This window comes from Notamacropus eugenii, chromosome 6 (assembly GCF_028372415.1).
Source record: "Notamacropus eugenii isolate mMacEug1 chromosome 6, mMacEug1.pri_v2, whole genome shotgun sequence".
Taxonomy (NCBI): domain Eukaryota; kingdom Metazoa; phylum Chordata; class Mammalia; order Diprotodontia; family Macropodidae; genus Notamacropus; species Notamacropus eugenii.
The window spans coordinates 353,952,586-353,968,106 of NC_092877.1; the positions used below are offsets into that span (position 1 = coordinate 353,952,586).

A 15,521-nucleotide genomic window follows, 5' to 3' on the forward strand; every position below is an offset into this window, starting at 1 on the left:
ATGATTTGCCATTTCCTTCTCCAGCTCGTTTTACAGATGAGGAAACTGAGGCACGCAGGATGAATGACTCGCCCAGGGTCACACAGCTAATGCGTGTCTGAAGTCAGAATCAGGAGGAGGGGTCGTCCAGACTCCAGGCTCGGCACTCTTTCCGCCGGGCCACCTGGCTGCCCAATTATCTGGCATTTTTTGGGGGGGATATTCTCTGCGATCTGGCAGAGGCTCGGCGTAGCACTCGAACCCAGGTTCACCGCCCCCACTTCGGTCTTGGGCGCCTGCGCTCTTAGAGCTGGAGGGAACCTGAGGCTGGGGGAGGGGGAAGGGAGTGCCCCAGGGCACGCGCAGCTCTGTCGGGGCGGGAGGGGGCCTGGGGGAGCCGGGCTGCTGCGGCGGAAGGCGGGGCGGGGGAGCGAGAGCCGGGCCGCCCCACGTGACTCCGCCGGCCCCGCCCCCGTGCTCTCGGCGCGCATGTGCAGGCCGCGTCAGTGATGGAGGAGAGAAGATGGCGGAAGCGGAGTGAGTGACTGGCTGGGGACCGCGGCCGCGGCCCGCGGGGCGAGGGCGACCGTGGGGCCGGGGCGGGGGCGCGCGTGGGCCGGCCGACCGGCAGGGGCGCGCTCCGCCAGGGGGCCCCCAGGCCCGGGCCGTCCACGCGCGGCCTGGTGGGCGGGCTGCGGGCAGGGCCTCCTCTGGAGGCGTCTGGGCCGGGCCGGGCGGGCCGGGAAGGGGCGGGGCGGCGGGGGAGAAGAGGACCCGCCCTGCCCTCGGCGGGCCGCGGTCACGCGTGACCTGAGCGCCCGGCCCGCTCGGGGGTTGCGCTCGCCCAGCTGTGCCTCAGTCTCCCCCCGTGCAAAGGTGGGATGCCGATGCTTTCCCCTTTCCCGCCCCCCAGAGGGCCCGGAGGAAGCCGCCCACGTCGGTCCGGGGCCTGGTGCGTGCGAGGGGGGCACTTCCTGGTGTCCCGCCCCCGGGGCAGCCCGTGGCCCCCCCCGGGTTATCGAGTACGCCAGCGATAGTACAGAAGAAATAACCGGTCTAAGCTTTGTGGCCGTGAGCCTGCACTGATTGGGCACCTACTGCACGCCGCGCGGGGAGACGGTGTGCAAAAAAATAAAAAGGAAACTGTCGTTGGTACTGCGGAGCTGGGCACCGGCCGAAGGGCGCGATGGGCCGGCACCTATTAGGCGCCGATGGTGGTCCGAGGGAGGGGGCCCGTGGAAGCGCTTTGCCCCTCGAGCCCGCCCTTATGCAGTGCTTACTGCGTGCGCTGGGATGGAAGGCAGCCCCCCCTCCGCGAGGACCATGGTGGGGAGGGGGCCTCCCGGAGCGCAGACTTGTACTTTGTGCCTGGGCCACAGTGGGGGCTTAATAAGTGCTCTTGGATGATGATGAAGCCAGAATAAACCCGAGAGAGCCTCTGCCTAACTCATTAGCCCGGAGGAAGAAACTGAGGCCGGGGGCTGTGGGAGGCGCCCCAGGGGGCCTTGGCCGAGGCGGGAGCAGGACTTCGGGGTGTTCAACAGTTTATAGGAGTGTTAGAAGTCGTTTGGAGTGTCTGGAGTGCGGAGAATAGTTGTCCAGCAAGGGCACCCAGGGTGAGGATTTCACCCTTGCGTTTCACTTCCAGTAAAATGGAAATAATCATTTTTATCATGAGAGAATGATGCCCATTTCCTGTTGAAGGTGCCAGAAGAATATAAAATGAATTTTATAAAATCATGTTTTAAGATTATTAAAAAATTCTTAATCATCAACATGTAGGAAATTGTTATCAAATCAAATTTCTTTGCGCTTAGGGCTTTTAAATTGTAGCGTAATTACCGCACAAGCTCTGATATGTAATTATTTTATGGAGATCTTTTTTACCATCGATAACAAAACATGGTATGTACATAGAAGGAAAAAAATATGAGTAGTTTAGAAAGGGCATTCAAATCATTAGGCCACTTTCTTTTTAATGAAATGGTAGAAAGAGCCCTTGCTGCCTTCTTACCAAGTGCTATGGATATGTAGTGACTCAGATTTTTACAAAGAAGAGAGCTGCTGACTGAGAAAGAATCTCCTGTGGGTGATGGATCTCAGGTTTGCTTCTCTGGAAATCTAGGGCTGTGGTTGTACTAGTTTCTGGCACCGTGGAAGCCCTAAAAGTTGGCCAGAAATGAAATGTTTAGAGTTGTCTTTATTATTGGAACCAGAGTCTGTCAGTTATAAAGATCTTGACTTCAAGACAAATGGAGTTTGCCACATTAGGGAAAGTTAAGAACTCTTGGTCCATGAATGAGGAAGGTTCAGTAAATTATTTACTAATTAGTTACTAAATTTACTATTTACAAAATTAACTTGTGCTAATTCCTCAAGCAAAGCCTTGTAAAGGTCATTTTTTAAAGGGATGTAGGAACGTTACTCTCAGTAGTTTCCCTATTTTACAGTTTCTCCCAGTAATCTGTTACATGCCATTATTGTGAATTACAATATAGTTAAATTTCATTATATACTGTAAGGCTAACTGGAAATAGGTGAGAAGTAGGCAAATGTGAATGAATGCAGTGTATGAATGCTTTGTTACTTAGGAATGCTGTTTTATCTTAATCCTCCCCAGGCTGCCCTCCAGATTGTTGCAGCTGTGTTTGACACCTCTGGATTAGATTAGGTGATCTCTGGGTCCTTTTTATCTCCAAAATTCTATGATGGTTATTAGGGTTCTTACAGACATCACTTCATCCGTAATACGAAGAAGAATGTGACATTCTTTGAGTTACTACAGATTCTGAATTATTGAAGTATGACTTCAGGCGGAGTCGTATTGGTGGCTCTCTGTTCTGTTTGGTCTTGCTAAATTCACAACAGCATGCATGATTTTTTGGAGTAATTGGATTGTATTTATTTAAAGCACATAGATGGCATCAGACATTGACCTAACATCTGTTCTTTGTGTCCTTTGCTAGTTTTAAGGAGCATCATACAAATATGGATAATGAAGCAAACCCAGGAACATCATCTGTGTCTACAGCTCCCAGCAGTACAGCCACCACCACTATTAGCACTTCCTCTTCAAGAACACCACAACCACAGATCTCTGTTTATAGCGGCCCTGACCGACATGCTGTACAGGTATGCTGGAGATGGTGAGGAGGAGGAGACTGGGTCTCTTGTTTTATGCTGAGGAGAGTGGGAACAGGAAAGCCAACCCTCCTTTCCAAAGTTCTTCACTGCTCACAGTAGGCCTAGGTAAGGCGAGATTATCTTGCAGCAGTCAAGTGTAGATGATGCTTTCACATATCCTGAAACTAGTAATACTTAAAAATATGTAGCTTTTAGTGTCTGAGAAAGCTAGAAAAGTTAGGACTTAAGAAGGCCAACTGAGCTGTCAGGTCATGGGGCATGCTCAGTCATTTCTGGGTCATTTTAAGGGTGTAAGTTTAGTTCTAAAGGGTGAGAAATTCACACATATTCATAGCTGCTTTGGAATATTCTCTTTGGACTGAATCCTCTCTCTAAATTCATACTCTGAAGAAAGCCCTTGCTTTTAGGAATGATCTTTTCACAGTCCCTAATCAGATATTCCAGGATTTTTTATTGAGATTTCATAATTCCCTAGGAAATTCCTAGAGTTTTGACTGAATTAAGATTCTTTCTGCCCCATCTCAACACCAACTTCTCCTTCGTGGAATCTCCTTATTTTCATTGCAGTATGGAACCAAGTCATTTCCTTGGAGGAAGAGTTATTAGTCTCTGCTTAAGACAGGATTTCTGATGTGGTGGTTTGAGGCTACTTATCCCTGCTCTGATTAAGCACTGCTCTGAAGCCACATTATTGTACCGTCAGTGACTTTGGGAAATAGACATTTAAAGACCTGATGCTTCATCAAAGCAAGTTTCTTCAGGGGAAAAAGTACCCATGTGTTGGAGCAGAGTCTGGCATGTGACGTTTTGATTTAATAGTTTGTTCTAAGAAGCACAGCTTCCTTAAAGTTTTCATTTGACTCCAGGAGAGGACCATGTTAGATGAGCTGCTGTCAGAGGGCCTATGGGTGAGGTAGGAGCCACATGATTATAAAGTGGGTTTTCTTGACTGCTGGCTTCAGCCACCATAACTAAGTAAAGACATCTTTTGGCTTTATATGGAGAAATGGGAGTAGGTATCCATCTTTCCTCCCTCAGAATTTGAGAAGGTTTTCTGGCTCCACAGTTCAGGAAATTCTGTCCAGGCCTTGACCTTCTTAGTTCAGTTTCTTTTGCCACCACAGGATTTTGGGGTTTTTTTTTGTTTGTTTGTTTTTTGAGTTTGCCAGCATTTTGTGCAGTGATCGTGGATTCTGAGTTGCCTTACTGTGGCTTAAGGATTCGGTTGGGCACATAGTGACTTTAGTATGTGGCAACAGTGGATGTCAGAAGCCGTTAAGATGCTGGCTATCCCTTGCTTTGAGCAGAAAAGTGGGATTTTCTTTATTCCTCTCTCATGTATTGTCTGTCATTGATCCATTCATTATATAAAGTTTTCAGATTTTTTTTCTTTACCAATGCACATATATGAAGGAATGAATTAAATGTTCGTAGTCACAAATAAAGTCATTTCTAAATGTTTCCTTTCAGTATGCCATCTTCATTAAATATATATATATATGAGATCAGTCTTGGTGAAGACTTTTTTTTTTGTAAATAGTATTTTTTTTTCCAACTACATGTAAATTACATATTTCCACATTAGTCATGTTGTGAAAGAAGAATCAGAACAAAAGGGAAAAACCACAAAAAAACCCAAACAAAAAAATGAAAATAGTATGCTTTGGATCTGCATTTAGGCTCCATAGTTGTTTCTCTGGATGTGGATTTTCCATCATGAGACTTTACCATCATGGATCATCGTATTGCTGAGAAGAGCTCATTCTTCAGAGTTAGTCATCAGTTGTGTACAGTGTTCTGATTCTGCTCACTGCACTCAGCATCAGTTCATGTAAGACTCTCCAGGCTTTTCTAACATCTACCTGCCCATCATTTCCTGTAGTATTCCATTACCTTTATAGACCACTGCTTGTTCAGTCATTCCACAGTTGATGAGCATCCTCTCAGTTTCCAATTCTTTGCCACCACAAAAAGAGTTGTTACAAATATTTTTGTCTATGTGGGTCCTTTTCCCTTTTTTATATGATCTCTTTGGGATACACATCTAGTAGTGGTATTAGGGTATGCACAGTTTTATAGCCCTTTCGGCATAGTTTGAAATTGCTCTCCAGTAGGATTGGATCTGTTCATAACTGCACCAGCAATGCATTAGTGTCCCAACGTTCCCACATCTCCAACAGTTATCATTTTCCTTTTCTGTCACATTAGCCCATCTAATAGGTTCAGGTGGTATCTCAGAGTTGTTTTCATTTGTATTTCTCTAGTCAGTAATAATTTAGAGCATATTTTCATATGACTTGCTTTAATTTCTTCACCTGGAAACTGCCTTTTCACAATCTTTAACCATATATCTATTAGAGAATGACTTGTATTCTTATAAACTTGATTCAGTTCTCTGTATATTTGAGAAATGAGGCCTGTATCAGAAACACTTGCTGAAAAAATTGTTTCTCATCTTTCTGCTTTCTTTCTAATCTTGGTACATTGGTTTTGTTTATGCAAAAGCTTTTTAATTGAATGCAATCAAAATTATCCATTTTGCATTTTATAATGTTCTCCGTCTCATGTGGTCATAAGTTCTTCCCTTCTCCATAGATCTGACAGGTAAACCATTCCTTGCTCTCCTCATTTGCTTATCTTGGTGAAATATTTTGCTCTAAATTGGAGTAGCTACAGCAGAGGGAACGTTTGAGAACCTGTTTTTACAATAAGAAATGCATCCTCTGAGTAACTTTAAATTGCAGAAATTACAGAGCCCTGTTGCTGTGTATGCGCAAGAAGACTTTAGGAACAAATCTTTGGCAGTGAGTGTTACCTGAGTACTGGGAAATTGTCGGAGGACTGCACGTTTAAACAGCCAAAATGAATTTCTTCACAATTTACATACTACTTTTAAGACTTCTGTGATTTGATGTGTCTATTCCTCCCCAATTCCCAGGTCATTCAGCAGGCCTTGCACCGCCCCCCAAGCTCCGCAGCTCAGTACCTCCAACAGATGTATGCAGCCCAGCAGCAGCACCTTATGCTTCACACAGCGGCTTTACAGCAGCAGCACTTGAGCAGCTCTCAGCTCCAGAGCCTGGCGGCCGTGCAGGTGAGGTGGACAATAGCGAAGAGCTCGCAGGGCTCCATAGAAATACTTGGATAGTAGGATTTCGGAGTTTTCAAGTATCGTGGGACTCTCTTCTAACAAAATTAATTGATAGGTAGCAAATCATGTGCAATTTTACAAATAGGATGGACATGTATGTCATTGTATGTGTGTGACTTTTGCCTTACTTTGTATTTCCATTTGAGTGGCATGACTATATCGGTGCCATAGCGTCATGTAGCAGGGCTTGGGCTTCAGCAGGGAATAGTTGAGGGTTACCTAAGCTGTGTTTGCAGTCACAAGAATATAATTTGTCATCTGTTTTAATAAAAATAATTATGCATAGAACCCTAAACCATCTCACTAGGTGCATGTGAAAGGTCTCAGTTGCTGAAATATCTAAAAATGTATATGCTTAGCATATTCACAGATCCCCAGTTGCTACTGCTTCTTGGTAGGGTTCCTTTAAATCACACAATGTCTTAGGTATAAGTGAGGAAACTGAAGCCTGCAGTGGCTCTCACAGCTCTCGTTTCTGTGCCAGGTCAGTGACGGAGCGGAGCAGTAGAGTCAGTTTCTCTGAGAGCGGAACTGACTGCCTGGATTGACAGTGTTGTTGCCCGGTCCATTGTAGCCAAGAAAGACAAACTGTTCCTTCTGTCTTCCATTTTTTGTTCTGTTAGTCAGAAGCTTGAACCATGCTAGCCTTAAAGGGAATTCATGTAGCTTAGATTTTCGTACCTTTTTTTGCTTTGCATCATAAACTCAGTGCCAATGAGAGTTTAACTTCAGTTTATAAGAAACATTTTACTTGCTCTTTTAGGCAAGTCTGTCCAGTGGGAGACCATCTACATCCCCTACAGGGAGTGTCACACAACAGTCAAGCATGTCCCAGACATCTGTAAGTGTCCTTAATTATTTCCTGGCATTAAATATTTTAATTATTAAATTTTCCAAAAATAAAACATTGTTTAACCCTTAAAGAACTTAATGAAAGCTCTTTGAAGAATAGATATATAATAATAAATTTTTGAAGGAATAGCACCTGCCAGAAGTTGATATCTAATATTTTCTGAGACCTCAGTCTCAAAACTGTTTTTTTAGGGGGGATTTTTTTTTTTTGGATTTTTCTGTAGGTGATTTTCTCAGATGACACAAAAATCTGCATTTTTGAACTGTTACCCTTTTTTGCTGATTACTTCTTGATTCCATGTATCAAACTAATTAGTCAGCATTTATGGAGAGCCCATTGTATACAGAGGCTTTAGTAGGCAGTAATATCCTGCTATTGTTTATTAACTGTGTCATTTTGTTCTGCTAAGTAGATACATAAATCTAACTTTGTGTAATTGATATTTTTAAAGTATGCTTTTCATTTTTAACCTAGTTAAGTCATTTGACCCAGACTTGCAAATATCCTCATATGTTAGGTCTGAGAAAGCTATAATTCATTCTGCAAATGAATTATAACTGTGCCATTGTAAGAGAATTAATGGAATAACGATAAACAAAAGAATTGTAGTAAAGAAAGCTGTTTTACTTTACTATTTAAAAATACACCTTTGGGAGATGGAGGACACAGTCATTTAGAACGATGGAGCTAGCAGCAGGTTTTTTTTTTTTTTTTGTGAGATTGACTTAAATAGGTTACAATAGTAAGCCATAAGAGAATTTAGGATGTGTTAGAGGTATAATTGTATAAGGATATGCTCTATGCTGACTAAACGTTTTCCAAATGCTAAACCAATACTGGCCATTAGTGTGACATTTTCTAGGAGAAAATTCCATGAGTAAATGCTACCTTATGGTTTCTTTAGAGTAGCAGATTTGCAGTTGCCATGAAATTATTACCTTGTAGTATGAAAAAATTATTTATGAATTAAAGATATATAGCCTTTCTAAGAAAATAAGAATTTTAAATAAAATGGAAAATTCAACCCTAAGCACCACTACTGCAGTTCTGATTATTGATCTATTTATAACATGCGTTACTGAAGACTATGGAAAGGGCTGGTTGACATTTCTTTGAACTAATAAAAGGAAATTGCTAGTTTATTATCCTGTGAAACTGTGAATAGAATGAATTTATATATGTGGAAGGATTTCTTCTTTGAGAACTTCTTTGTTTATATCCTTTGACCATTTTTATCTATTGGGGGTAAACTCTTCCAGATCTGAATCTGTTCCTTATGTATCTTGAAAATGAGACTTTTGTCAGTGAAACTTGCTTCAAAGGTTTTTTCCCAGGTACCTGTTTCACTTCTAATTTTAACTGAGTTAGATTTCTTTGTGCAAAACCTTTTAAATTTTATAATCAAAATTGTCCCTTTTATCTTGTGTGATCCTCTCTTTCACTTCTTTAGCCACGAACTCTTCCCCATCCAAAGCTCCAAAAGGTAACCTCTTCTTTGCTTCTGTGGTTTGTTTGTGGTGTGACCTTTTATATCCAGGTCATATATCCATTTGGAGCTTCTCTTAATAAAAAGTGTGATGTGTACAGTACGGTAGGATAAGCCTTATTTTTGCCTATTGCTGTCCAGTTTCTCAGCAATTTTTGTCAAATAATCCTTTTCCAATAACTTTGGTCTTTAGGTTTATTTAACACTATGCTGCTTTACTATGTTTGTTTGCTTCGGTGTGTATGTATATTGAACCTACTCCACCGATTGACCTCTACTTTTTAGCCAGCACCAATTCGTTTTAATGGTCACTACTTTGTAGTACAGTTTAGGGTCTGGTGTTGGTAGACTCCCTCCTTCCCCCCCACTTTTTTTATGATTACCCTTTATCTTGTGTTCTTCTGTATGAATTTTGTTACTGTTTTTCCTTTTCTATTTTTCTTTATCATTTTCCATAAAATATTCCTTTTGATTTGTTTGGTTGTTATGGCACTGAACAAATAAATTAATTTAGGTAAGATTGTAATTTTTCTCATATTGGCTTGACATGTGCACTTGTAATGAATGTCTTCGATTATTTAGCTCTGTCTTTATTTTTGCAAAGAGCATTTCACAGTTGGAATCACATAGTTCCCAGGTCTCTCTTGGCAGACATACTCCCAAAGATTTTATTTCTTATGTAGTTATTTCAAGTGGAATTTCTCTTTTTTAGCTCTTATTGCTGGGTTTTGTTGGTGTTTTATAGGAATGCTGATGATTTGTGTGGATTTATTTCCTATCCTGCTGAAGTTATTGTCTCACTTTCTAGTTGACTCTTAAGTTTTTCTAAATAAATTGTATCATTTGCAAAAAGTGATAGTTTTGTTTCCTCTTTACCTATGTGTATGTATCCCCTCAATTTCTTTTTCTTGTCTTATTGCTTAACTATTGTTTTTTAGCAGTTTATTAAACAGTGTTGATAATGGGTATCCTTACTTTACCTCAGTCTTATTAGAAAGACCTCTGACTTTCTCCATTACTCATATTGTTTGCTTTTGCAATAGGTATTGTTTATGATATATATAAAGAAAAGTCTTATGTTTTCTAGTGTTTTCAATAGAAATGGCTCTTGTATTTTGTCAGAAGCTTTCCCAGCACCTTTTGATATAATCATTTAGTTGTTCGTTGTTTCTATTATTAATATGATTTGTTATGTTTATAATCTTCCTGAAGTTAAACCATTCTTGGTATAAATTCATCCTGGTCATAGTGTATAATCTAATAGGTTGTTTGTTGTAGGTACTTGCTAATATTTTATTTCCATTGTTTGTATCAGTGTTCCTTAGGGACATGGTTTATAGTTTTCTTTTTCTATCTATTCTTGGTTTAGATATCAAGACCACACTTGTATCACAGGATGAAATTGAAAGGTTGCCTTATTTTTTGTTTTTTTTGTACAGTGATTTTGAGCATCTTCTTGCCTCTCCCTGAAATGAAAGTGCATCTTTTTGCTGTAAGGCTTTCTTTGAAGAATTATAGTTGAAGGTTACCCAGAGGACAATAAATAGGCATGTAGTGGGCTTGATTTATCTCAAATAAACATTACTGACCAAGAATTGCCCAGTAAAACTGGTGTAAAGGTTGCCACCATAGACAGATGACTAGGAAGAAAGGTAGGCCAGTCATGTGGCAAGAGCAGACAGATTATAAGCACTACTCTAATGTCAAGAGAATTAGAGAAGGCCCATACCTTGTAAGTGCTTTATGGGAACACGTTAGATGAGAGTTGTACAGAAGGAAAGGTTATGCACGCTTGGGACCTGCACCCTGGGTGCGAGTACGTACCTGGCTGAGAATATGGCTGCATTAAAGTCGGCCATCTGAGTGCTGCCTTATGTTGGTATGGAGATAGAATCCTGGCTTCAGGAGGCCTAAGTCAGCGGAGTTCAATTGCTAGCTGCTCCCAAAATAGAAAGACTGAGTTTGGGCCTGAGAACAGTTCCCATCGTAAATTAATCAGACTTAGCATATGAAGCAAAGATCAGTAACATCACTGGAAAAGCATGGCATACTTTTATTATTTTAAAAGACCTAGGATTTCATCAACTTTCTTTACCAATACATCTTGTATGTCTTTCATAAATTAATGAGGCCCTCCACAGCGGATTCCCTAGCAGCCATTCTTCTTGTGGATAGACTTCTCTGAGTTTAACTAGGGGGATGGTCTAGCTAGTTTAGTGCAGTTAGAAATGGTTGAAGGCCTTTTTTCATGATTGATGAAGGAAATCAGGATTCCTTCAGGTCATTATGTGATTTGTGAGGCCTGGTACACTTAATTTCCTGAAACTTGTTTTTTGAGACCCTGTAGTGACTTAATTAGAAGCTAGTTAATAGCTGGATGTCTGACCTTGGACAACTCATTGAGCATCTTTGGCTTTTGATGACCTCATTTGTAAAATGAAAAGGTTGAACTAAATTACCTCTAACATCCATTCCATCTAAAAAATTTTGTGATTATTTCAGTGTCCGTTGAATAGTACGTATGGAACAAACCATATAATGATGAGTTATATAGCTCATCAACTAGAAAATTCACTAGCATAATTTCTTTATAATTCTTTGTCCATAATCTTTGATTCATAAGATCAGAGAATCATAGATTTAGAGCTTCTTACCTATGCGTAATTTGAGAGGTGTTTTCTTATTGCCCAGAATGGAGTCACAGCTTTGGGGTCTGCTTGTAGTGATGGACCTTCTGAGATGCCTAGTGACCTTGCTGCCCCTAGAAATCATACAGGACCCTTTGTTGGCTGCCTTTTATTGCCCAGCACTCTGTGAAATGCTTTGTGGGACATGCATATGGTAAGTACTAGGTCCTGCCCTCCAAAAGCTGATGGTCTATTGGAGGAGACAAGACTAAAACCCACGAAACAATCAGAAGTGTCAGAAATGGCAGCACCTTGGAGGCCCCCCAGTGGTTACCCCCTTCCCCCATTGTGTTCGTTACTTTGTGGGGCAGCTAGGTGGCGGAGTGGATAGAGCACCAGTGCAGGAGTCAGGAGGACCTGAGTTCAAATCTCACCTCAGACACTTGACACTCACTCGCTGTGTGACCTTGGGCAAGTCACTTAACCCCAATTGCCTCATTCTGGGTCATCTCCAGTCATCCTGATGAGTATCTGGTCACTGGATTCAGATGGCTCTGGAGAAGTGAGGCTGGTGACCTGCACAGCCCTCCTTCACTCAAAACAAAGTCAAGTACAAGTCATGTCATCATTTCTCTGATGGCGTGGTCTTCTTCGGCAGTGGACGAACACACATTACTTTGTGTATGTTTTGTATTAGCTGATTTGTCAATACTCAGTAAACAAGCAGGACTCACTATGTGCCAGGCACAAAGAAAGGTAAGAACCAGTCCATTCTTTCAAGGCACTTGCAGTGTAGTGGGGAGAGACAGCATGCCATCAGCTAGGTTCAAATGAGATACATACAGGATAAATTGAAAACAAGCAGTAGAGGGAAGTCACTAAAATTAAGAGGAGTGGGAAAGGCTTCCTCTAGAAGGTAAGATTTAGCTGAGACTTTAAGCAAGCCAGGAAAGCCAGAAGTTGGAGATGAGGAGGGAGAGTATTTCAGGCATGAGAGACAGCTAGTTAAATATACTGACTGGTGGGACGTGTAATGTCTTATCCAAGGACAGCCAGCAGGACCACAGAGTATGTGGGGTGCTGTAAAGTATGAGAAGACTGGAAAGGAGGTCAAAGTTATGAAGGGCTTTGGACACTGCACAGAACTTTTTGTTTGACTCTGGAGGTGAAAGGGGACCACTAGATCTCAGTGGAGTAGGGATTGATATGATGTGTTAGGAAATCACTGACAGCTGAGTGGAGAATGCACTGGAGTCCAGGCATGAGGAGGGAGAACCTACCCTAGGCTGCTGACAGTGTCAGAAGGAGGGAGGTGGGGGGGGGTGGTTTGTGCAAGAATTCTTAGGAAGGTAAAATCTTCAGACTTTGGCAACCAGGAGGATGGCGGTACCCTCAGTCAGGAAGAGGGAGGGTTTTTGGGAAAAGATAATGAGTTCAGTTTTGGACATGGTGAGTTTAAGATGTTTATAGGCTGTGTAGTTCAGGTTGTCCAGTAGACAGTTGGAGATGAGACTAAAGGTTGGCAGTGGGATTAGGGCTAGATCCATAGATTTGGGAATCAGCAGCATAGAGAGGATTATTCCTTGGAGAGGGGGAAGAGAAGAGGGTCTGCAACAGACCCCTAAGGGACACCTAGGGTCAGAGGTGATCTGGAGCAGGATCCAGCAAAGGAGACAGGAGGAGTGGACAGATAAGGCGGTGGGGAGGAACCCGGAGAGAAGTGTCCCAAAAACCTAGAGAAGCAGTCAGGGAGAAGGAGGGCTAACAAAAAGCCCCTGGATTTGGCCACTTAGCAGAGAGCAGTGTGAGCTGAAGGAAGGTGGAGGTCAGCCGGAGAGTTAAGAAGAATGGCTTGGATTTGGATGGAGACCATACTGCCATGGGAATCAAGGTTGTCATCGTGATAGACCCAGCTGAGGAGATGGTGTTAGGTGTGGTTTTCTTAAAAAACTGATGCTGTCCTCACAGCCAGATATGCAGGAGAACCTCATCAGTATGGCTCAGCTTGTTTTAGTGATTTGGATCTCCACATCTTCTAGTACTTAATTCTTTTTTCTGGCTCACAGGTCTGAGACTTCATTCCCCCCACCTCCCCCTTTTTTAAAAATTTAATTGAGGAACATGTTTTTAAAATCATTATTATGCTTGTTGGTAGAATTTCTTACATTGCCCAGAGATGTCAGAATTTTTTTGAGGGGGTGGACCCCCCAGATTTCTTTTTAGTTAAGCAGCTGACTTGATAATAAACTGACTAAATGGAGAGTCCTTTTTAATGCTAGTTGAAAGACATTAAAGACAATTAAGGTCTGTTAAGTCAATAGTGGATAGAGCTGCTGAGTCTGGGGTCAGAAAGATCTGAGTTTACATCCAGCCTTGGTGCCTGAGTGACTGTGGACATGTCCCTTAACTTCTCTGTCTCAGTTTCCTCATTTGTAAAATGGAGGTAATAATAACATCTGCCACGCAGGATTGTTGGGAGGGTCAAATGAGAGAACGTGGAAAGCTCTGTATAAGCCTGAAGGTGCTATGTAAATGCTAGCTATTGTTATTATTACGTGGCACGGTACTTAGGTTATTTTTTGTATTTTCTCTGTTAAACTCGTGCATTCCTTAACTTATTGATGACATTTTAGATGTGTTCCAATCCATTTTCTTTTCCCCAGCCCCTCATCCTGTTTTTTCCCTTAACTTTCTTTTTCAGTATTTTTTCTAAAATACTGTTCTTTAAGAGTATTTGTCTAGAAAGAGGGCAGCTATGCTGTTCAGTGGATAAAGTACTGGACCTATAGTCAGGCAGACTCATTTTCCTGAGTTCAAATCCGGCCTCAGACGCCTGGTAGCTGTGTGACCCTGGGCAAGTCACTTCACTGTGTTTTCCTCAGTTTTCTCTTCTGTATAATGAGCTGGAGAAGGAAATGGCAAACCAATCCAGTATTTCCGCCAAGAAAGCCCCCAAAGGAGTTCATGAAGAGTTGGACATGACTGCAGTGACTGAACAACAACATCTAGAAGGAACTTATTATAGTTTTGTTTACTCAGATCCTTAAAATGTCATAATATCGATGAGGATATTCCAGAAAGCAGTTCCTTATTGAAGGGATCTAATTAGAAAATGAGCTTAGGAAACTAAAGCATCTTTTCCCAGGTTTTACTAATACTTAATATTTGGAAGTTTTAGTTCTCCTGGCTACATCAACATCTTGACATCTGGATAATGTTTTGTTATTTTTCCCAATACCTAAACTTCTGTATGGAGTATAATGTGTAGTGAAAAGCTTATTTTTTCTTTTGCCATTGTTTTTGATATGATACAAAAGTCATTTAGTACCTAGTTGATAAACCACAGCAGCATTTTTTTTACTCTTGACATTCTGAGGAGGATTATATCAGCATTTTCATTATATTTAGAGTATACTTGAAATTTTCAATTCCTAATTCTTTTCTTGCGTCTGTGATACCGGGTTGTGAATTTGTTCATCAGATTTACATATTTGACAACATAAAGTACTTGGAACTATTTTTCTTAAGTGGCACTAGGCTATTTTTTAAAAAATCATAATTAAAAACTGCCTTTGGACAGTAATCTTCTGGGGCTTAATTAAATTTCTTGATTGTATTCAGTTTTTGTTTTCTCTTTGAAAAGTGGCAATTTTGTTTTCTGCTGAGCTTTGGATCTGATTTTTTTTCACTAATCATATCCATGTATATATTTTTGTACGAGTGGCATTGAAAGTTATAGAATCTTATCTTAGTGTTGGGAAAGACCTTAGAAATCATAGATTTAAATTTTGAGCTAGATGGGATCTTGGAAATATCTAGGTCAGACTCTTAATTTTACAAATGAGGAAATTGAGGCCAGAGAGATGAAGGGATTTGTGTCCAAATAGGGAATGAATTGCAGAGTCAGGATTTGAACTTGGGCCCTCTCACTCCAAATCCCTGGGTTCTTTCTCCTGTATTGTGCTGATTTGCCATCCCTCCTTTTGATGCAAGCGGTCACCAGCCTTTGCTTGATAACTCCTCGTGATGTGGACGCTCACCACTTCCAAAGGTGATACAGACTATTTCGCCTAGACAAGGGTCTTTATTACCTTCTCAGCAAAGGGGTATGCTCTGGATTTTGGAGGTCCACAGAGTGAGTTTTATCTCCATCACCCCCCAGGCTCTTTCATTTGGGCTTATGTGACATTCTTTGGACTCTTGTCACCTTCCTGCTGACTTTGTGCATCCAGTTGAGTTTGTGGCTTGTAATCTACAACAAGGCTTGAGATCTGGGAAGAC

The 15,521-nt window shown here is 41.6% G+C and overlaps 1 protein-coding gene across 11 annotated transcripts in view; it reads left to right on the forward strand.

The window, feature by feature from the left end:
* The first annotated feature begins 452 nt into the window (after positions 1–452).
* PHC3 (polyhomeotic homolog 3) overlaps positions 453–15,521 on the forward strand; it is a 63,456-nt gene continuing 48,387 nt past the window's right edge. For 10 of the 11 annotated variants that reach the window (XM_072618495.1, XM_072618497.1, XM_072618501.1 and 7 more), the window contains exons 1-4: positions 453–516; positions 2,946–3,111; positions 6,062–6,217; positions 7,038–7,115. In XM_072618495.1, coding sequence (XP_072474596.1) covers positions 503–516; positions 2,946–3,111; positions 6,062–6,217; positions 7,038–7,115 — 414 coding nt within the window. In that variant the 5' untranslated portion in view covers positions 453–502. The remainder of the gene's footprint in view (positions 517–2,945; positions 3,112–6,061; positions 6,218–7,037; positions 7,116–15,521) is intronic. The other variant, XM_072618494.1, reaches the window with a different exon arrangement.